Genomic DNA, 22,164 nt, shown 5'->3' with positions numbered 1-22,164 from the left:
ACCCCACCACAAAAACACACATGTACCTCCCTATATTTGCAACAGTCAAGAAATCAACAGAAAATGAACATTTCCTTAATATTTTTAAAAAGTGCTCTTTTAGTCTAGAAGGGCAATTGAAAGAAACCCCCTCATTCTGCTGGAACTCTTTACTCTCTGAGTACAGAATCTCAGGGAAAACCTCTCTGTCAAGTGGACATCTTTTGTTGACCATTTGTTTCTCTACACTGCAATCTATACCTAAAAAGTGTCACTTTTCCATTAACAAAGTAATAAGACCCTCTGGTGGCCTAGTGGTAATTCTGCTGTGCTGCAATCTCAAAGGTACGCAGTTTGAATCCACCAGCTGTTCTGTGGGAGATGGCTGCTCTACTCCTTCCACAGAGGTGTGATTTACTACCCTGAACACCTGCCGCAAGGTCAACCATGAGTCAGTTCTGACTCGACAGCACACAACAACAACAATCTTCTATTAGGGAACTGTGGGGGCCCAGTGGGTAATGAGCTGTGCTGTCGGCCCAAAAGCGTGCAGCTCGAATCCACCAGCGGCTCCACCTGAGAAAGGTGAGTGATCTCCTCCCGTGCCAGTTACAGCCTCTGAAAATCTACCGGAGGGCCAGCCGTCAGCCAGCTCCAATGTGATGCACTCAACAAACACCACTTTGCACCACAAGAAAACAGAAACGTCTGCCAGTGGACTGATCGGCAACATCAGGAGAGGAGGAGAAAGGACTTAAGTTGTCAACAATTTTACTTGGATCCACAAGTAAAACCAGTGATAACAGCAGCAATAAATCACAAGGCGTGTTGCCCTGAGGAAGTCTGACATCAGGATCTCTTTCAGAATGTCAGGACAAGGAAATCAGTCTAAAGACTAAGGTGCACCATATCCAAGCCGAGCTATTTTCAACTGCTGCTTGTACATGTGACGGCCGAACAATGAGTAAGGATGAGGAGAAAACTCAAGGCACTGGAACTGTGGTGCTGAGGAAGAGTGTGGAATACCCCTGAAATGCCCAGAGGACCAGCAAGTCTGTCCGGGAGGAATGCAAGCCAGGTGCAGGGGCTCCCTCGAGGCAAGGATGATGAAACCTGTCTCACATACTCTGTCCCTGTGAAAAGTCATCGTCAGGTGAAGGGCCAGAGACAAAGAGGAAGGTTCTCAACAAGATGGACCGACACAACCACCAAAACAGCCACTGACATAGCCACAGCCACCAAAACAGCCACCGACACAGCCACAGCCACCAAAACAGCCACCGACACAGTGAGCTTAGCACATCGGGGACCACGGGACGGTGCAGGACAGGACAAGGTTCAGACCTGCTGTGCACAGGGGCGCTGCCAGTCAGAGTGGACTTGATGGCACCCAACCGCCACCACCTTATACCGAGACGACCTTTTCAATGAGCCACTCACTCACTGCCCCCGGACTCACAGCTGACTCTCCGGCAGGTTGTCAGAGGCTGTAAATCACACGGGAGGAGAATGCCCGTTTCTCCCACGGAGCAGCTGGTGGATTCCAACCACCTGCCTTTGGGTTGGCGTGCACACACGGCTACCAGAGCGCAGTGGACGGGAAGAAGATTTTAACCGTTTACCCGTTAATAGAATTACCGCAAGGTTCACTCTGATGCACAGACCTTCCAGTTCAGCTGTCCTCTCTACGTGATGTGCTCCAGACCCAGAAAGCCAGCACCGTCTGCGACAGGCAGGAGAAGGCCTGGAACGGATCTTGTGTGGGTGGCCTGGCATCCCTCAGGTTTCCCTCTTACTCTCTACCTCGGCTAAGAGCTTCCAGGACCCACAGCACGACCGCTGTGCGATCTCCGAGGGGGCAGTCACCTTGAAAGGACACGCTCCGTGATGATTACACTGGAGAGACGCCGTGTTGGAGGCCAGCTGCGTCAGTCAACTGACTTGGCGTGATCTCTCCTTTTCCAAAGATAACCAACTACACATTCCCGTCCCAAAGTGAGTAAGCGTGAGCTCCCCTATGTCCTTAACCGAGCCCACAAACACTCCCTCCGACCTTCCTGGCCCCCAGCTCCCGCCTTCTGGCATGCGTGTAACGAAGCGCCGCTCTCTCCTCACCAACCTGTCTCCCGTTGGTTTGTGCGGCAGTGGGAGAACCAGGCCTCTTTGGGGACCCTCACAGCAGGGGGTGGTGGTGGCCTACCCTTCAGGAAACTGTGCCACTAGACCCATCTCCAGGCCTCTCTGGAGGTTCGAGCCACCAGCGTCTCCTCGGGACAAGGCTGGACAAGTTTTCCCCGTTAAGTCTAGTCTTTGGAAACCCAACTGAGCTCCAGCCATGAGTCCACTGTGACGCCACAGCAATGACTTTGACTTTAATATGCACAGTACCCACGTAGGTGCACATACAGCACAGCACACACGCACACCACCACGCACACCTTCTAACACCGACACTTTTCACACGTGCCCGTGCCACCTGTGTGCACACACGGCTCTGCTTCTCCGACATGGTCCCAGCACCCACTCCGCCTTGTCACTGACCTTTCCGCTGTGGCCATCAGACACGTTCACACACCCGTCACCTGCTGCACACTGACCCTCTGTGACCGCTCCACTCCCTGCTCCTGCTGGGTCCTTACACACTGACCCCAGAGCTCAAGGGGAGCGATCCCTCACTCTGCACCCCGTGAGGACACAGGCATCTGGACGAGGAAAGTGACCACGAGGCAGTGGCACTCCCACCAGGTCACCCTGGGACCGCTGTCTGTCGGGGCACACTCTTGTACTCGCCCAAACACCTGCTGTGGGCTTGGGCACTCAGTGACCAGGGGCCATGCTGGAGGCCTGGCGCTGGGCATTCTCGTCAACAACTCCCCCCAACGCCTGGCATCCTCAGCCCTCAGCGGTGTCTGGGGCCGCGCTGCCAGGGAGCAGCCCTGGGCCGAGTGTCTGGCTGCTGACAACTACATAATCTAGCAGAATGGAGGCCTGGGACCTAGTTCCTGCAGGTGACCCAGCCCAGTGACCACGCTGTCTCTGGTCTCGGACTTCACAGGAAGGACAGAGAGCATGCCAGGTGCCCAGGGCACATGGAGACCCAAGAACTGAGCCCTGGTTTGTGTGGGTGCATCCACTGGCACCCTGGGTCAGCGTCACCACCCCACACTGTGCTGTTTAGAGGCCCATCTGTGAGGTCACGCTGACAACAGAGATTTGAAGGGTGAGCTGGGTTGGTACGTGCATGTTAACGGAGGCGGGACCTTGGAAGAGCTGAGAAGGGAGAACACTTGCAGAATGCAACCAGTGTTGAAGGACAGTGTGGAGGCATGTGCTGAACTGGTGCATTCCACAGGCAGCAAAAGCGAACGAGCATAAAACGGTAAAGGGTAAAGGAATACAGCCCTCCAGTGCGTCCCTCCCACAGGTTCAGCAGAGGCGGCTACCGTCCACCAGAGGGCCCTCCTGCTGTGTACGAGCTGGAAGACCGGGTGTCCTCAAACACCTCTGCTCACAGTGGGGCTTCCACCCTGCTTGCTCCAGAACCACAGGTGTCTGAGATCTTAGCCTGGTGTCTGAGGTGACAGGCCTTCAAGTCCCAAGGACCTAGGATGAAGATTCTAGGTCTACAACCAGACTCTTCCAAACCAGAACAGAGCCAGGGGAGTAAGGGCCAAGAGACCCTGAGCCATCTGACGGACACTGGATCCTGAGGTGTGACTCCTGGCTCCATCCACATCACACCTCACAGGCCACCAAAGCACATCGTGCTGAAAATCATTACAACGTATTCCACACAACAAGAAACAAGTCGCTCTCCAGAAATGTCTTCATGCAGCAGCTGCCACAGCTTGCAGGTCTGAATGTTAGAAGGAAGGCTAAGTTCCCTGTTGGTCAGATACTAGCCTGGAAGGACCCCCAGACCACGCCCTTAGGCATCCTCAAGCCTGGAATGGAACTCACCCCGTGGATCAACTATCAGCCAAACAATGGACAGGCCTACAAGTAATCAATATCCCTGAGTGGAAAGCATGCCTCAGAGCAACCAGCCAGATGAGATCAAAAAGGCAGCATGTGCCCAGGGAGAAAGCTAGAGGTGGAGTGAAATGGGAAACACAGGGAGGAAGAGGGAGAGTGCTGTTACAATGTGGGGATTGCAATCAACGTCACGGAACAGAACGTGCAGGAACTGTTGAATGGAAAGCAAATTTTGTCCTGTAAATACCCACCCAAATCATAACAGAAAGTTAAAAGCAGGGTGGTAAGGTCAAAATCCCAATCCACGCAGTCAAAATGACCCCTGGAAACTCTAGACCACCCCAAGTATAAAGAATGAAGGAGCCACCAGGCCTTGGCGTCTGCCCCAGGCCACAGGTAGGCACTGCTCGGTTAGCCCCACACAACATGCCATGTGCTTCAGGGGCCATGCCTGCCCATGACCTGTCCTGAGGGGCACCATGCTGGCACCCCAAAGCCAAGGCCAGTGCGGCAGGGCCACAGGGTGGAATGAATGGTGGCGTGGCCCGAGCTCTGTGCCGGTGAGGGGTGAGGAGACCAGGAGGAGATGAGTGGCTGAGAGGCAGGGGTGCGAAGCCACTGGGTACGTACCTCCTAGCGCAGGACAAGCAGGGACAGCCCGTCACAGAACAGAAAGGTGGGAGCCACAGGCAGAAGGGAGACAAGAAGGCACATGTAAACCACGCGTCAGTCACAGCCACGCCAAACCAAGAGAGACAGAGGCTGCAGAGGTGAAGGCACCGCTTTGGGCACCGGAGACAGACTTGGACCTGAACCGAGCTGGGCACTGAGCCGTGTGCTGGCTGCTTGTAGGAAGAGGCCACGCTTCCAGGGCAGTCGTGTCTGGGGCCGGCCACTGGAGCATGTGTGTGAAGGAGCATGCTGACTTCCTGCCGTCCGTGTGGGGACACTGAGGACCGTGGGCTGGGGAGCAGGTGGGCCCACACTGGCGACAACACGCTTGCACTCACCCAGCTTCAGGAGCCAGCCTTCCCGGTCAGGGTTGAAGAACGTGTGGGTCAGGTCATTCCCGTCATCCTCAGGGATCTTGAATGGCTCGTTCTTAATACTGTCGTATAAGTTCTACAATGAGGGGCAACGGCAGTGACTGGGAGGGGGCACCAGAGAGAAGCCACCTTCTAGGCTCCAGTTGGGAGGGAGATGCCGAGGGATTCTAGGGACATGCTTTCAAGGGACAACAGCCAGTGCCATGTTGACCCGAGGAAGCTGAGGGTCCTGAGAGCCCAGGGACACTCACCCTCAGCAGCTCCTCAGGCAGGTCCCCGCCCTCGTTGATGCCGCGGTTCATCGTGATGAAGCGCTCGGCTGTGGGCTTGTCCCGCACGTTGTGGTTGTGCAGACTGGTGTTGAGCATGATGATGGCAAAGGACAGCACATAGCAGGTATCTGCAACACAGACGAGGGCCCGAGGGCAGCGCTCAGCAGGCAGCCTCTACCTATCCAGAGGGGCTACACCAGGGAAAGGTGCCGACCACACACGAGAGGGGCCACTCCTCCCAGGCAGGGGGCACAGCAGGCTGTCTGGCTCCAGGCCAAGGCAGGTCCTTCTCAGCTGTGTCCACAGGGGCTTTCTGAGGGGGTAGAGGGGGGAGGCCAAGGGCCAGCACTACCTGTGGACTGGAAGACCCCAGGGTTGCACAGGCAGTAGCGGGCAGCAAAGGCCTCCATCATGCGGTCTATCTTCTGAGCCTCCCCAGGAAGGCGGAAGCTCCACAGGAACTGCCTGCAGAGGAGGAGACCGTGGGGACTGGGCAGCAGGTGCATCTCCAGGGGGCAGACTGCACCTCCCTCCTTCTCTCAACACCTGAGACCTGCTCGCCCAGGGCCCAGAGTTGGGAAGGAGGGAGAGAATCGAGATTTCGTCTTCATCCAGTCATGGGAGACCTGTCGTCTTCTCGTGGCTACAGCTGCAGTGCTTCTGCCTGAAACATGCACCCAGAGTCCGAGTACTTTGCCTTTATTGCTGCTCCTCCTTTGCTGCCCTGAGACCTGACCCGGTTCCCACTGCCCACCCGCTCCAGCTGGTCTTCCACACAGCGGCCCAGCAACCCTGAGCTGGCCCTCCAACCACAGCACATCACCTGGGGACACCAGTCTCAGATGACAGTGTTCAGCCACTCTCTAAGCTACACCCCTGCTGCCCTCATCCCCTTCTGTCCCTGCAGGCAGCCACACACCTGCTCCAGATGTCTGGCACAGGTGAGCAGACAGCTGCACCCTCATCCTTTCCAGTTCCTTTCCACTCAGTGGGCCCCAGCTCGAGGTGAGATCTTCTCCAGACACCATGCTCACTCCCGAGTACCCCTCTGCTCTGTCCTGAGGTCCAGCGCTGTCACCATCTCGGTTCTCGTTACCTGCCTACTGGCCCAGCATCAGGGCCTCTGTCTCGTGTGACCCCTGCCCACAGGGCCGCATCCCCTGGTGCTCAGCGTATGGCTGAAAGTTAGGTGGCAGCCACGTTCACTGCTGGCTGTGGTGGCCCCACACTGGCTCCCCGGCCCTCTCTCTTCCTTATCTCACGTCCCCATACAGCCGGAGTCGGTACAGCTCGCAAGTCGAGGGCAGAGAACAGCCAGCACAGGTGTCAGTGAACCAACCAAGCTGTCACAGCCTTCTGTGCTGGGCCCTCTGTCATGGAGGTTTGGGCACACAGAGCCCAGGCCAGGCCCAGCCAGTGTGCAGGGCCATGCTGGCCCCCAAACCTGCAGCATTTACTGGAGACCCTCCTGTGCCTCTGAGCCAGAGACCACATAACCAGAGAAACAGAATGACAGGTGCAGTGACAGCCAGATCCTCCAACCCTGGCCCCTAAGTTGCCCTTTTCTCTGAGAATGACAAAAGCCTCAAAAGTGGAATCTGGGGAGCACCGTGGCTGCAGCATTCAGTGTGCTGCCGCGGCCGGCACATAGCTCACCAGGAAGCACAGCACATACAGCGCACCTAGGCAGTAAGGTGTGCAGGATCCAGTCTGCAGCTAACTGTCGGCGTGCAGCTCGCCCACACGGAGGAGCACGCAGCACCTGTGTGGGGAGGTTTCGACATAAGGGCAGGAGGCTAGTGTGCCCTCTTCTAGGGACCTGTCCATGAAGGTGCACGCGGGTGGGGAGGTCCTGCCTCAATGCCACCCACCAAAGGCCAGCACGCACAGACCTGAGACAGCTGTCCTGATCCAGCCCAAGCAGAAGAGCACAGAGAAAGGAAAGGGCGGGCAGTGGGGCCGAAGGACAACCAGAGTGTGTGTGCACAAGTGTGAGCTCCCTGACCTCATGGCCAGGCTGCACCCTCAGCGAGCTGGGATGGATCCCCTCAGCCCAGCCCGGGGGTGATGGTTGGGAGCTCCTGGCTCTCCTTGACAGTGGGAGCCCACATGTGGCTGGACACAGAGCTCCCTGGCACACCTGGTGGCCTCCTGCTGATGGCACTGGAGGTCACGTCTGGTGGGAAGTGGGGCCCGTCCCATGACTATGAAGCGATCAGCAGCCGTGGAGAGAACACACAACACAGTTACTGTCATTAGAACGAGGGTCAGCAGAGGAAGCCCGAGGCAACAGGGGTCTCCACTGAGGATGAGAGCATCCAGCCCGGTGAGCCGGCCTCCTGACCCGTGGGCAGCACTTTCATAAGGAAGGGCCATGCTTGCTGCCACCACAGAGCCCACGCAGCTCGCCCCTTCCACGCCTCGCACACAGGACACACAGCGCAGGGCTCACCTTAAGGCCTGTACGAGGTTGAGGTCGGCAAACTCATGGAGCTCAACAAAAGCTTGAAGAACTTTAATATTAAATTCATCCCTAGGGAAGAAGGAAAATATGTTTTTGTTTTTTTATTTTTATTATTTTATTATTGTGTGTGTGTGTGTGTGTACTGTCAAATCGGATCTGACTGGTACAGGAGAAGATTGTGCCTCCTTTCCTGGCAGAGCATCTGGTGGATTCGAACCATGAGCCTCTGGGATTGCAGTGCAACTTCTTGCCACTAGGCCACCAGAGCTCGTCTGGAAAATATGTTTTGAGCCCAATGCATATTATGTGAATTATCTCAAAGGAAAAGCACTTCCTGAAGCAGAGATTTCGGTTTTGTTTCTAAACTTTTTTGTGATTTGAGCAGAAGGTTACAGAGCAGAGCGGTATTTTATCTAATCCTCATAAACAGAGCGCAGTGGTGTTTAATTCTGTACGACTTACTGGATATTTCTTTTCACGGCGAATGTGTGAGAGGGTTAGGGTAATGTGAGTTTCCTCCACAGTGAGTAAGCATCAAGGGCACAGTTACGTGTGGAAAGCTTCATGCAACACAAGCACAGGCAAAGTCCAGGTGCTCACCGGCGGCAGTTCTAAGGCACTGCTGGTGCTCAGGAGCCCCAGGTGGCTGAGAGGTTAAGGCATTAGGCTGCTAACAAAAGGGTCAGAGGTTTGAGTTCACCGGCCACTCTACAGGAGAAGGATGCAGCAGATTTCTTTTTGTAGGGGTCACAGCTTCAGAAACCCTGGGGGGGCAGTTCCGCCCTGGCCTACTGTAAGTCAGAGTGGACACGACGGGAGTTGTGTTCAGGCTGAGAGTGACAGTGAGCCCAGCGCTGGAACATTCTCCCTTCACCTTCAAGACCACTCTATGAAGGAGGTTCTCATCTTAGCCCCACTGCATAGTGACTTTGGACCTCAGAGAGGTAACCTTAATACACCCAAGGTCACAAACCAAAAAGCAAATGCTGGACTCATAAATGAAAAGTCTGGGAAAAAAATAATACTTTATATATCAGCATTTAAAAATTAAACTTGCAAATATCATGAAAATATGTAAGATTTTATGTAAGTAAAACTGTGAAATGAAATAAGTGAAATAATGTAAATGGACACATGGTGGCTGCATTGGAGTTCTAACCCAAAACCAAAGACAAGATGCAATGGATCCAAGCGAGTGCCTTTTCCACCGCTTCCTAGGCTTCTGAAAGTTGTATAATGAATAAGGATGACAAAAGAGCAATGCTTTTCAGTTGTGGTGTTGAAGAGTATCAAATATTCCACGGACTGCCAAAAAAACGAACAAGTCTGTAAAAGTAGAGATGGTGAAATTTTGTCTCACTTTGGGCATGTTCTCAGAAGAGAAGAGTCCTTGGAAACAGGTATTACGCTGGGAAAGGTGGAGAGTCAAAGATGGACTGACGCACGGACTACCACAGTTGGCCTGCGTATGACGGTGCAGGACAGGGCACCAGCTCAGACCCACCATTCAGGGTCGCTACGAGTCATGGTGACCCAACACCACCACCACCGCCAAGTGTGAGTGTTTTACCATGAAGTGCTGAATTCTGTCACATGCTTCTGCTCTGGTATTAAGTAGTTTTTGTTGTTTGTTGATACATAGGGAGTGTGCAGTTAATGGATTTCTAAATCTTAGAATACTCTTGTATTCCTGGGCTAAGTCCCACTTGGCCGTGGGGTAGAATCCTTTTTATATGTGGTCAGATTTCACTTGTCAGTATTTTGCTGAGGACTTCTACACTCATAAAGGACACTGGTCTGCATTTTCTCTTCTGGTGATGTCTTTGTTTTGGTTTCAGGATAACACCGGCCTCACAGAATGAGCTAGTAAGAATTCAGCTTGTCACTCTGATGCTGAATTTTTAATAAAAACCTGTATAAAGAAACCATCCTGACTGCACAGCTGCCAGACCTTGGTTTAAAGGTCTTCTGTTGGTCTTACCATCCACGCAGGGACGTGCTGGCTCAGGCCTGCCCGTCTCTGTGAGCAGAGTGAATGGGCTCTGAGAGGAGCAGACTGGCACACTGATTTCCACTACAAACCTTAATAACAACTCTCCACATTTATCTACACACGACACATGACAAACAAGAGAAAGAAAACCATGAGGAAAGCTGGTGCATTTCCAGGCATAATACAGAAAGATGAAGATGCTTTCTGGGAGATGGGTTCTGGACACCAAGGCAGTGGCGTTTCTGGTCCTGCTGGGGCCTCAGTTACTGCTGTCAGGTCCTCCTGACTCAGTGAGCCCACGCACAGCAGACCAGAATTCGGCTTGGCCCTGCACCATCCTAAGCCACTGCTGGGCTGCAGCCCACTGTTGCAGCCCCATGACAGTCCATTTCAGTGCCTCTTCCTCTCTCTTGCTGGAGTCTGTACCAAGCACAGTGCCTTCAGCAGAGGACAACCACAGGGCCCACTCACGACACCCTATCACCTCTCCCCACAGGGGCCTGGGAGCCCTCCCCCATGAGAGATGATTGGACAGACACAAGCAGAGGGCAAGCCCAGCTCGGGCTGCTCACTCCCCGGTCACTTACCTCTCGCCCAGGTAGTCCCCGATGACTGTCTTATTCAGGCCTTCTCCTTTATAAAGGAACTGGGCCACGTCTTCTGGGGAGCTCTGTAGCAGGTCATTTTCTATTAGAAACTGAATTCCCTGAGGAAGAATGAAGGCACCAGTGAGAAGGTGACACAAATCATTCTTCAAAGACAGGAAAGCACAGAGGGGAAGGAGCGGATGGGCTTGGGGACAGCAGAGACAACACCAGAGAGCACGTACCATACACTACCTGCTCTTCAAAACCCCACACTCACCTTACCCACTAAAGGAAAGCACACCCACCCCTTCTGGTTATTTAACAGGTTAAAAGACAAATATGGGAGCTAATGGACTATTCACTCTCAGAGGCTGTTAGAGATTACAAAAGAAAAAGGACTCATCTCTCATCTTCAAGCTTAGGAAAAGGACTCGTTTTAAATGGAGAGAAACTGTGGTCAGCACTTCAGGAGGCCAACCACCACCCAGTCCCAACCCCTGTTCCTGACAATCTTTCTCTGAACTGTCATTTTTCTGGACTCTCTTGCAGTTAGAAAGGACCTTGTGACCCAGATCTGGACAGACAGACATGAAGCAAGCTGTAGGACAGCCCTGGGGGGGCTCTGCTATTGTGATCATAGGGACCTGGGAAGCTGGCACCATGTTCCTTACTCAATCCTGCTTTGAACATAAGTGTGATGGTGGTGGCCATTGTGGTCATCTCAGGAGGGGAAGGCCAGGGTGACCAGGACCATGGCTCTGCCACCTGTAGCCACCTTCCACTCCACCAGCTGGGAGAGAGAAGACCCCTCCATGCATCTGAGCAATGTGGACCTGGACCATCCGGTATCCTGTGGCTGAATACATCAATGGGAACACTGGACCACTGAGCTCGTGTCAGTCAAAACCCACACCCACTACAAGGACCCACAGAGCAGAGTTGTGGGGAACAGGTGGGAGGGAACCTAAAAGTCTGATTACAGGATCAGCACAAGACGGGCCTTGAAAGAGGCTTGGTTCAAGCCAGGGGTGACATCAGGCCTGGCGATCCCATCTGCTGCCCCAGGAGTTCTGGATCCAGCCCCAGCTGACTGTGGCCAACACCTCTTCCTGCTGGGGAAGACAGGACAGCCGGAACCCCGCAAGCACAGCTTCATGTCCGCAGACACCGTCTCAGGGCGCCTCTGCAGGGCCCAGTGCTGTCAGACTCCCACCACCCAGGGCGCCTCTGCAGGGCCCAGTGCTGTCAGACTCCCACCACCCACATCCTCCTCTCCACCCCGCTCTCATGATGGTCACGGGGTCCTTCAGCCCGTCACACGCTGAGCGCCAGGTCCTGGACAACCAGATCCCATCAGTCTCTCTTGTTGAAGTCTCAAAGGACTAGAGGGCCAGAAGGGTGGGCCAGGCCCCTTAGACAGGGTGTCCATGAGCTCTTCAGATGTCACCACCTGCTCTAAAAAGCCAGCTCTCAGGGAGCTCTGGTGGCCTAGTGGCAAGAAACTGTACTGCAATCCCAGAGGTACATGGTTCAAATCCACCAGATGCTCTGCCAAAGGAGGAGGGAAAATTTCCCTCCTGTACCAGTCAGATCTGATTTGACGGTACACGCACAATCAATCAATCAATCAATCAATAAATAAATAAATAAAAGCCAGCTCTCCCCAAAGTCGACAGCTTCCTGGCGAGAGCTCTGGAACAGGCTATGGGCACCTAAGCAAAGTCGGTGGCATGGGAACAATGGTGCCTCTTTAGTACTTTGAGGTCACAGGTCAAAGGCAAAGGTGGGCATCAAGGGAAGGTCCAGCTCGCCTGTGCAAGAGCAGGAAGCCGGGCGAGCGGCTGGGGAGGAGGAGCCAGCAGGAAACGGCCGGTGAGGAAGAGAAGAAGGAGGGGAGGGACGAGGACGGCCCCCACTGCCCTCAACTCGCGCCACTCATCAGTTTCCAAGGCTGTAATTCTTGCCAAATCCTTCTCCCTCGGAGTGGCTGGTAGACGCGAACCGCTGACCTTTCAGTTAGCTTTCCCACATGTAATGCACCATGCTACCAGAGCTCCTTCCCCACTTATCAGCAGCCCCTTGTTTTAATGATGTTTGCAACACTGACACTACGTTGTTACGAGGTCATTGTGAGCACTTTTGCACCTCAGGGAGTAAGTCACTGACCCGAGAGCCCACAGAGCGGCACTCACCTTCTTGGGGTCCATGTTGAACTTCTTTCTCCCCATGGCTATCTGCTTATTCCTCTGTGTGGTTTTGCTATTCATTTCAAAGAAACAGAAAGTCACTCGTGGATGTTTCTGGAAACCTTCACACAGCACAGGAGGTCTCGCTTCTTCCCCACACCTTCCCAATGGGTACCCCCCACCCTGGTGGAAGTCGACACTGGGGGGCTGCTCTGGCCCTTCAGTCACTTGAAAACCTTTGCTCAGGGAAAGCTAACAGAGCAGAAGGACAGTCTGAAGAAATCCTGGTTCCTATTACACAGATCCACTTGTGATGGCGGGCAGCAAAGCACAGAACAGGTCGGGAAGACACGTGGCATCCAGAGAAGCATCCCTGACTCATGCACGGGGGGCAGGAAAGCCTCAGGGCAGAGAGGTGCAGAAGGGACGGTTCCCAGAGGCCCCCCAGTTGGCAGGTGCCCCCCCTTGTTCTCTTGGAGTGGGGAGCAGAGAGAGGAGACGTGGGATCTCGGAGGTGCAGCCGCAAACACATACTTACCTCTCCTCTACAGAAGTCAGGTTGTCGATCTCTGTCATCACTTCTGCGATTTCATACTTGAGCCTCTGTCAAGAGAGAACATCCTTGGGTGAGCAGGTATCTCCGCCGGCCGCCCTCCTCCCAGACTCTGCAGGCCTATGCCCCCCTGAGGGCTCATCGAGCATTATTGGCTTGGCAAAGAAGGCCAGGAGACCTTGGAGAACTGCAGGTTCACACCCACCTCTGCCACGAGAGCAAACAGAGAAATCAAGAGCCCTGCAGAGGCCAGGCTTTCCCAGTGCACATCATGTATTAGCGCGACAGCACTACCAACAGGCTGAAAACTGGGGAACTGAGGGAGACACAGTGCACATGTGCTGCTGGAAAGGCCTGCCAGCCGGCTTGCTCGAGGCAGGGTGTCCCGGTCCTTTGGTCTGTGAAACGTCATCTGACAGAGTGGGTCTGCCCAGGCTCTGACTGGGACAGTCCGTATCCCAGGGAGGGCCAGCAGACGGTGGAGGAACCAAGCTTGCTGGCCCCATCGGGGACGAAGGCGGAGGGCGCACTGGGAAGCTGTGGGTCTCTGGTCCCCTCACTGCGATGGTGGCCACCACCCACACTCTTCCAGGAAGGTCCTAGGGATGGTGGGGCGCTGCTCTAGCTTACGCCTGACCTCACTCTTGGGGCCCCAGTATGGCTCTCAGGCAGACAGCCATTGCCATGTGGGACAGGCACTGTGGACAGAGCCCACCATGGATGGGGACTGACTGTGCTATGGCACAGGGAGCTAGGAGTCCAGAAGGCACCCCTGGTCCTTGCCCAAGGGCCTCTGGCAAGTCCTCCAACCTCTCCAGGCCTCAATATTCCAGCCACAAAGTGAAGTTCGAGGTCAGAGCTAGATTAAGATCCCAATTAACTGAGAGTCAATGGGTGGCATTCTTCCCCATCTCCACACAGGGATACTTGTCCTTGAGAATGTTCCTGGGTTATGTGATTTATCTAGGAATGAAGGGTAACCCGAGGAGAAGGAGTTCCACAAATCACCTGAGGACAAAGGAATTTCTATCTGGAGCCTTGTCACTGAGCGGGAAAGGCTGGGGCTTCCAGGCAGGTGCTCCCAGAAAAGAGCTGTTGTTGGAAGGCCCCGCCCGACAGCACAAGGCCTGCGGCCACGCTTATCTCAGCACGATGAGGACTGGAAGTGTCTCAAAGTGGAGGCTGCGCCTGGTGAAGCTGCTTAGTTTTCTACTGGTTGGTGTAAAGAACAGGGCCCAGGGCACCCCAGATGGAAGGGGCATACGGGGTGGGGGCAGTGCCATCCCCACAAACAATCCCCGCATCCATCCTAGCTGTGGTCCACCCGCCTGGACACCTTTGTTCATTCGTCCTCCTGCTCCCACCACCGCAGGCACAGGGATGTCGTGGAAGCGTGTGTTTGTTCGTTCCTTCAAAAACTGCCTCAGTGCCAAAAATGTCAGCAACATCCCAGGTGCTGCTTTCTGGCCGGGAGCCCTGGTGGCACAGCGATTTCAACATCTGGCGCCTCACTGAGAGCTCCAGTGCAGCAGCCGGCCCAGGGGAGAAGATGAGGTGGTCTGCTTTGCCACGGCCTAGGACCCCCAGTCCTACAGGGGCAGCTCCACCCCACCCTCCAGTCACTAGGAGTCAGAAATAACAGCAGCGGGCTAAGTGGTCACTGTTAACCAACTTTGAGTCCCACGTCTATGACCACTCCCGATGTTGTAATTTCTGTCCTGAGCTGACTGCTCAGGATGGCCAAGCCTTTCACATTCTCTCTCCATGGGGTCTGTAGTCACCCCCTCTCCCCCGGACGCCCTTTCTGACAATCTCACCAAGCTCCTTGGTTTACTTCTTTACCCCAAAGGTAAGAGAGATGTCTTCACCTCAATGTCATCAATAAGCTCCTTCTTCCTTCGCCGGATGTCTAGAAGCTCCTCTCTCTCTTCCAAAGAAAGGTCCTCAGGCACTGAAAGGAGGGAAAAATCCAGTCACGTGAGTAAACGAGGCTCCACCAGAGAGTAATCTGGGACCGTCACTTCCATTGAAGATGGGCATGTGTGACACTCAGCAAGTCACCACGCTCAAGAGACCCCAGCCCACAGAGTAAGCAGCACTGACTGACAGAGAAACCCCCAACCGTCCACCAAAAAGGCCACAGAGCACTGCGGGGTGCTGACAGGCCATAACACCACACGCCCGCCAAACAGCCCCGGGCGAGGTCTAGGCACACGGGACTCTCAGGCAGGAGAGTAGGCCGAGCAGAGGGATGAGGGAGGCTAGTGTCAGGGACACTCCCAGACCTCACCCCGCCTGTCTCTTGGTTTGCATCTCTTTTCCTGTCTTAAAATGGCAATTGTAAATACAGCAATAAAAGGGCAGACTGACAGATCCTCGAGTGTGTGGTAACTGTTATCATATCTAAAATCAAGCACAGCCTGTTAATGTTTTGAGGATATAAACAGCTGCACACAACATCCACTGTCCTTCAGGCGGTTCTGACTCCCAGCCACCCTGCTGGACTGAGCAGAACTGCCCTGTAAGGTTTCTGAGGCTGCAAATCTTTACGGAAGCCAACTGACTCATGCCATTCTCCCCCGACGTGGTTGCTGGGTTTGAACTACTGATCTTTTGGAGACAGCCAAACACTGTACTCACAGCAACATGATAGCTTTTTAGGTAGGTGCACAGTAATGGCAAACTCCAAATTCTTGATATTTGGTAGTGGTTCCTTGTGGAAAGCGGTGGGTAGGTGGGAAGGGCAATCGGAGAAGCCCCTCAGGGGGTCCGTCCGTTGTACTGTAGGATGGGAAACTCGGGGAAACATTCGTGTGTAATGCGGGAAGAGAAACAAATTGTTCTCACTGTCCGCCCGTGCATCTTTAACCTCTGTGGACTGTCTCCTCTGAGTGTCCGTGCACACGTGTGCACGGATGTACACACTGGCCCAAGAGCTCACTAACACGTCACTCGACCTTCGCACATACTGCGATTCTTAACGACCTGAAGGCTGGTGCCTCCCTGTGTCAAGTGCGTCTACTGGTGTCATTTTCTCAACAGCACATGCTCATTCCCGTCTCTAGATCACATGGCGCTCATTCTCACAGCCTTTTGATCTTTGTGTCACACTGTTGTGTACTAAGGACATATAGCACAGTGGAAACAACTTTCACAGGCACTGGGAAATAGAAGAAGTTTACCACTTTATTTTGATATTCACTATAATGCCCTGGAACGGGACCTGTGATACCTCTAATATCTATCTGCCTGGACCCCTTCTGTAACACTAAAAAAAATGAATTTAAAATGTTACATTAACATGAGCTCCTAGGACACCGGCACCATCCGAGTGTCCAGATATTCCGCCTGCGGGCATTCAGAACAGAATGGCAGGCGGGGGCTGCCGGAGCCGGGCCTGGACCTCCTCGACACTCAAGAACCGCGTGGTCTTGGCGAGGTGTCAAGCAGAGTTGACACAGTCCTCTCCTAAGAGCTAACAAAGCTAGTCCTATATCAGTAGTGACTCTAAGGCCATAAGCCAAAGGGCTGCTGGTCTGAACCCACAGCTGGAGAAACCCCTAGGGGGTCACCAGGCGTCAAATCGACGTGCTGTGGGGTTTCTGTTTGGTCTGACGACAGTGTGGGGGCTCTCTTGTCAGGAACATGTTAGAGTGTGTGCTGACGACTAAGCTGAGAGAAAGGGTCAGCCATAGGCTCTGTGTGAGAGCGGCCTCTGAAACGCCTACTTGGTCTTTGCCCTCTCAGGGTGCTGCAAAGCTCCCCCAGGTCAGTCTTTCAGATTCTGGTATTTAAATACCCCCCTGACAACCAGCAGGCCAAGCCACAGCTGCCACTCTTCCTGCTGGGGAGGGCCATGCCACCACAACGCAGCACAGGACTTCCGCAGCCAACCTGCCTAGCACAGCGGCACACAGCCATTCACCCTCCAGGTCCGTCCAGCAGAATGGCACAGGCGAGCCAAGGCCTTCACCAGCTTTCTGGAATCTTTAGCAAAAAAACACTGCATTCCAACTCACTGTCGGTGGCACTTTTGTTTGCGGACTACTCTGTCAGAATCACTGAGAGACTCTGGTCTAAAATCCTTGGCTCTGCTCTGTGCCTGTCGGGATGTCACTTTGAAGACTAAGACGTGCCTGATCCACATCATGGTATTTTCACATCATATGCATATAAAACCTAGAAAGTGAACAAGGAAGACCAAAGAAGACTAGCTGGTGATGGCAAGAACACTGACGATCCCACAGACTGCCTGAATCTACGCTGGAAAACGTACAGGCAGAGTGCACAGATGTGACGACGGCAAGGTGCCACCTCACGTACTGTGGGCATGTGCCCACGAGGATCAGTCCCTGGAGAAGGATGTCATGCTGGGTAAAGCAGAGCCAGGGGAGAATAGAAGGCCCCTTGGGGAGATGGAACGACAGTGGCTGTGTCAGGAAGACTGTGAGGACCACAAGGACTGTGGTGTCTGGGTGTCCTGTACCCCGATCTGCTGTGTGTCCGGATGCATTTACTGGTGCCTACCAACCAACAGCTCATGTCCATCAAATGGAAAGCACTGAAGTACAAGGTTCCCTAAGCAATTCTGCTGAACACAGACGTGCTGCGCGGCGTTAAAGTAGCTGTTTGTGGTGCTGTGTACTGTCGAGCTGGAATCGACCCACAGCTGACCCTCCAGTGGGTTTTCAGAGGCAGGTAATCGCACAGGAGGAGACTGCCCATCCCTCTCCCACCGAGCAGCTGGTGGCCTCGAACTGCGTGCCTTCAGGATTGAAGTGCAGCTTCTTGCTACTCGGCCCTCAGAGTGTAGCTAGAAATATGGAAATGCCAACTCAAATTATGAATGCACAAACTGGCAGAGTAGCTAGGTCTGGCTACGTGGACTCAATCTTGTCTGTCACTTACTGGCTGTGTGACTCTGGGCAACTCACTTAACCTCTCTGTGTCTTAGGTTCCTCCTCCGTAAATGGGATCATAATAGGTGTCGACTACCTCACAAACTTCCCAAATACTCTAGTGTTCTTCCTCAGTACTATGTGGCATCTCAAAACAGATACTGCATCGGAAAGCAAATCAAAGCAAGCAGCCTTTTGAGATCTTGAAAGACAACAAATGTTTATCTCAAGTATGTAAAATTAAGAATGAGCAAGGAACTTCTCTACCTCACAGAAGTCAAAAAAGCAGGAGAAGCCACTTCTGCCCTCCAACCTGCCTGGTGGAGTGTGTGCAGGCAGAAGCCGGGCTGCAGGTGGGCGGGAAACAGCCTCAGAGCACAGGCGACCTCAGAGAGGCGGTGGTGTGTCCCAACCGAGAAAGGGAGGTCACAATCACGTGAGCCAGTTCTTGGCTTCCCAGTGAGGAGAGAAGTTACGTCAACACCCTGCTGTAGTCTGGCAGTGGTGTTTGTGCTGCCGGCTCGGAACCAACCCACAGCTGACCCTGCGGGGGGCTTTCAGAGGCTGCAAGCAGCAAGGGAGACGACTGCCCAACCTTCTCTGGGGGAGCAGCTGGCGGGATCAAGGCACATGCCCTTCCGAGCTGACTCACCATCGTCTACGAAGTGTGCAAAGATGTGGTAAAGCAGCTTGACCCACTGCAAGGGGGACCACGGCGTGGCCCAGGGGCAGCAAGTGAGCACACGCTGCTGAGGAACAGGGTCAGGGCACAAGCGTCTCCACACACACCCACCCATGTGCACAGGGATGCAGGGCCCACGGCGTGACAAAAGCGGGGGCAGCAGGAGCAGGTCTACCACACCCAGGAATCAAAACCCCTTGGGAAAGAGTGATTCTCACACCCCAGAGCATTTACCCAACTGAGCAGAAAACGTAAATGGAGACAAAATCCTGCAAACGTTGTGTCTGTAACAGGTTTATTCAGAACTGCCTCAAATGGGAGGCAGCCAAGACGTCCTTTATGGTACACAAATCACCCAGGAGCAGGACCACCAGGAAGAGAAGTGAGCAGCCAGCCAGGTAGGGAAGGCACGGAGGAAGGGTCATCTCGGGCACAGCGTGAAGTGACAGGGGCCGCTCGGAAACCTCAATGCTTCTAACTGCACGCAGATCAGACAAGGCAGAGACAAGCTGCTGTAACTGCCAAGTGCCATCGAGTGGGCTCTTCCTCAAAGTGACCCCACAGACAACAGAAGGAAGCCCTGTGCTGTCCTGCGCCATCACCAAGCTCTACGGAGCGCAAGCCCATCCGAACAGCCCTGTGTCTGTCCATCTCACTGGGGCTCCTCCTCTCTCGTGGACCCTCCTGTACTGCAGGCAGTGGCTGGGTCTATGACATGCCCAGAGTACGTGAGACCAGATCTCGGCATCCTGCCTCCTAAGGAACATTCTGACTGCACTGCCTCCGGACAGATTTGGACTGCAGAAAGCACACATTTGGCATCGGCCCCAAAAGACAGCCCAGAGGCAGCAAGGGGCAGGAAAGATGGGTGAGTGGACGTGGGGACCCAGGGAGGGAGCAGGAGAGAGCCTGTTAGGCTGGGGCCTGCCCTCAGCCCCTAAACGGGGAAGAAAACTATAAACATTCACCCAAACCACAATAGAAATGTTATTTTTTAAAAAGTTAAAGAATTATGCCAAATGTCAACAAACACAAGCTCATTTGGTAATCCTACAGGCAACCACGAACACATGCTTCCGAGGACCCTGAGCCCAGGCCACAGCGCCCACAGGCATGGCCTCAGCAGCACGGGACCCTAAGGGATACTGAGCGACACCTGAGGCAGTCCCTGGGTCAGCGGGGCTGCTCTGACGGGGCCCAGCACCTTAGGAAAACACTTTTAAGATTCAATGTTTCCCTTCCTATTGTGACTTTAGTGAAAGTTACAAAGCAAACTGGTTTCGCATTGGACCATTCACACAGTTTCTCCCACACTAATTGTAACAGCCACAATGTAACTGCTCTCATCTCACTTCCCCTTGTAATTCTTTTTCTATTCCTTCTGCTTATTTCTCCTTCTTTCCCCCTCCTCCTGCCTCTCTGATCCTTCTCATCCTGGTCTACGGTATATGAGTTGACCCTTCTCAGGGTCGGTGCCCCCACAACCCATGTCACCTCTCACCTTAAGGTTGTAGCTTGTTTGGCTCCTTAATAAATCTCTTGTATATCACTTAAAAAAAGCAAGCACTCAAACAGGCATTTGTATCAGCAAGTGTGCAGCTGGTGTCTCCAAGAGCCTTCGACGTGTGCCCCCGTGTCCCCCATCAGGTCACTAGCCTTGGTGGGCCAGACATCTCTCAAGCAGTGGTGCCCACTGGCATTTCTGCACTTCCTCTGCCACACCCTTACCCAGATCTCCTCAGAAAGACCACCGGCTCCCACCTGCAAAGGGGTTCACCTCACTTAAAGTGGGGGTTACCTTTTAACAGCAGTGGCCACAGCGTCTTCCTCTGCCACACCCTTACCCAGATCTCCTCAGAAAGACCACCGGCTCCCACCTGCAAAGGGGTTCACCTCACTTAAAGTGGGGGTTACCTTTTAACAGCAGTGGCCACAGCACGGGTGGGGCTGTAGTCTTCTGAGCAGCTTGAGATCCTACATCCTGATGTTTGATTATAAAATGGACAAATAAGTAGCCTGGAATGTCATCTCGATTTCCTCTCCAAGTACCGTTTGGCAGTCCTCACGAGACATAAATCCTGGCTCTTCCTTTCCTGAACCGCATCTTCCCTTGCTGGCTGGACAGGAGCAAAGCCTCCAGCACCTAATCCACCAGCGAGGCCCACCCCGCCCTTGTGACTGTCCCCCCACTGGCTTCGAGCTCTGAGGGAGCCCCTTCCTCACAGCCCTCTGCTCAGAAGTGACTCTCCCTAATCCTCAAACTTAAATGCTGAGTCAGGACCAACTCCCAGCTGACCCTTCGGGGGTCTGAGCGGCTGTAACTCTCATAGGAAGACATTGTCCGTCTTGTTTCTGTGGAGCTGCTGCTGGGTCTGAACCCCGAGATGACTGCCTCTGGGAAGCCAGCCACATAGCTCTACAGACACAGTTCCTAGCGAAACCCTATGGGCAGCTCCACTTCAGCTCTGTCCTTCAGAAAGCAAAGCAGGACCGACTCAGCACAAGTTCGGTTACTTCATCCTTTCTTCCATTGTGTGGTGTTGTTTAAAATCAGGATGCAGGGAAGGTATGGAAGAGAGGTGTACGTTCTGGTTTCAGTTCTGGAGTGCCCATCTTTGAGCTTACAGATAAGGAACGAGGGGAGGAAGGCAAGGAAGTGAACTGAAGCCTGAGACTCTCTAGTGCCTACAGCTCATCACAACTCGATGGCCTGACGTGCAGATGAGCTGGACAAATGGGAAATGGACGGCCATGGGACAAAGCAGACAGCAGACTCCAAGCAGTGTGAGTGGGGAGTTAACACGCGGCTGCTAAGCAGAAAGTCAGATGTTCAAATCCACCAGCTCGCTGTGGAAGAACGATAATGCAATCTGCCCACATGAAGATGTACATACCAGGTGGCTGGTCCTACTCCCAGGGTTGTTAGGAGCTGGAATTAGCTACATACTAGTGAGTTCACTGAGTTGTTTTTGTTTTGTGAAAGGGTTTTTAAACAATGAGTTTATGCATAATCATAGTATAAGTCTTTAAATTTTTCTATATATTTAAAAAATTAATTGCAAGAAACTGGAAAACTCAAAAGATAATTTTAAAAGCTGTATTTCTTTTTTAAAAAATGCTGTATTATTGAGAGAGCTTCACTGGCTTCTCGGGAGCTCTGGTGGCCTTGTGGCAAGAAGCTGTGCTGCAATCTTGAAGGCCTGTGGTTCAGGCCACCAGCTGCTCTACAGGAAAAGGACGTCAGTCTCCTGTGCAAGTAACTGCCTCTAAAACCTGCAGGAGGGCCAGCTATGGGTCAGTTCTGATTCGATCGTACACAACAACAACAACTGGCTTCTAAACAAGCTGTAGCAGCTCAGTGGTTACAGCACTCAGAAAAAGCAGGGAATCTGAATCCATCAATAATTCAAGAATGAAGGATGGGTGAGGCATCCGCTTCTGTGAAGACTTACAGCCAGGCGAGTGCTGTGGGGCAGAGTCTACGCTGTCCACACGGCTGCTGACCTGTGACGCATGAGGGTGGGCACAC

General features: G+C 53.5%; 1 protein-coding gene across 2 annotated transcripts in view; it reads right to left on the bottom strand.

Moving 5' to 3' along the window:
• Nucleotides 1–19,234, bottom strand: part of CYTH3 (cytohesin 3) — a 23,005-nt gene extending 3,771 nt beyond the window's left edge. The window contains exons 1-10 of one of the 2 annotated variants that reach the window (XM_006889625.1): nucleotides 19,205–19,234; nucleotides 14,924–14,998; nucleotides 13,041–13,105; nucleotides 12,509–12,575; nucleotides 10,317–10,435; nucleotides 7,725–7,805; nucleotides 5,625–5,737; nucleotides 5,252–5,400; nucleotides 4,965–5,076; nucleotides 4,585–4,587 (exon numbers count right to left, since the gene is read on the bottom strand). In XM_006889625.1, coding sequence (XP_006889687.1) covers nucleotides 4,585–4,587; nucleotides 4,965–5,076; nucleotides 5,252–5,400; nucleotides 5,625–5,737; nucleotides 7,725–7,805; nucleotides 10,317–10,435; nucleotides 12,509–12,575; nucleotides 13,041–13,105; nucleotides 14,924–14,998; nucleotides 19,205–19,234 — 814 coding nt within the window. The remainder of the gene's footprint in view (nucleotides 1–4,584; nucleotides 4,588–4,964; nucleotides 5,077–5,251; nucleotides 5,401–5,624; nucleotides 5,738–7,724; nucleotides 7,806–10,316; nucleotides 10,436–12,508; nucleotides 12,576–13,040; nucleotides 13,106–14,923; nucleotides 14,999–19,204) is intronic. The other variant, XM_006889626.1, reaches the window with a different exon arrangement.
• Nucleotides 19,235–22,164: the final 2,930 nt, after the last annotated feature.

Source organism: Elephantulus edwardii, unplaced genomic scaffold (assembly GCF_000299155.1).
Source record: "Elephantulus edwardii isolate Elephantulus edwardi_28Jun2011 unplaced genomic scaffold, EleEdw1.0 scaffold00080, whole genome shotgun sequence".
NCBI classification, from domain to species: domain Eukaryota; kingdom Metazoa; phylum Chordata; class Mammalia; order Macroscelidea; family Macroscelididae; genus Elephantulus; species Elephantulus edwardii.
The sequence above is the reverse complement of the archived record's forward strand: the minus strand, read 5'-3'. Positions and strand labels throughout refer to the sequence as shown.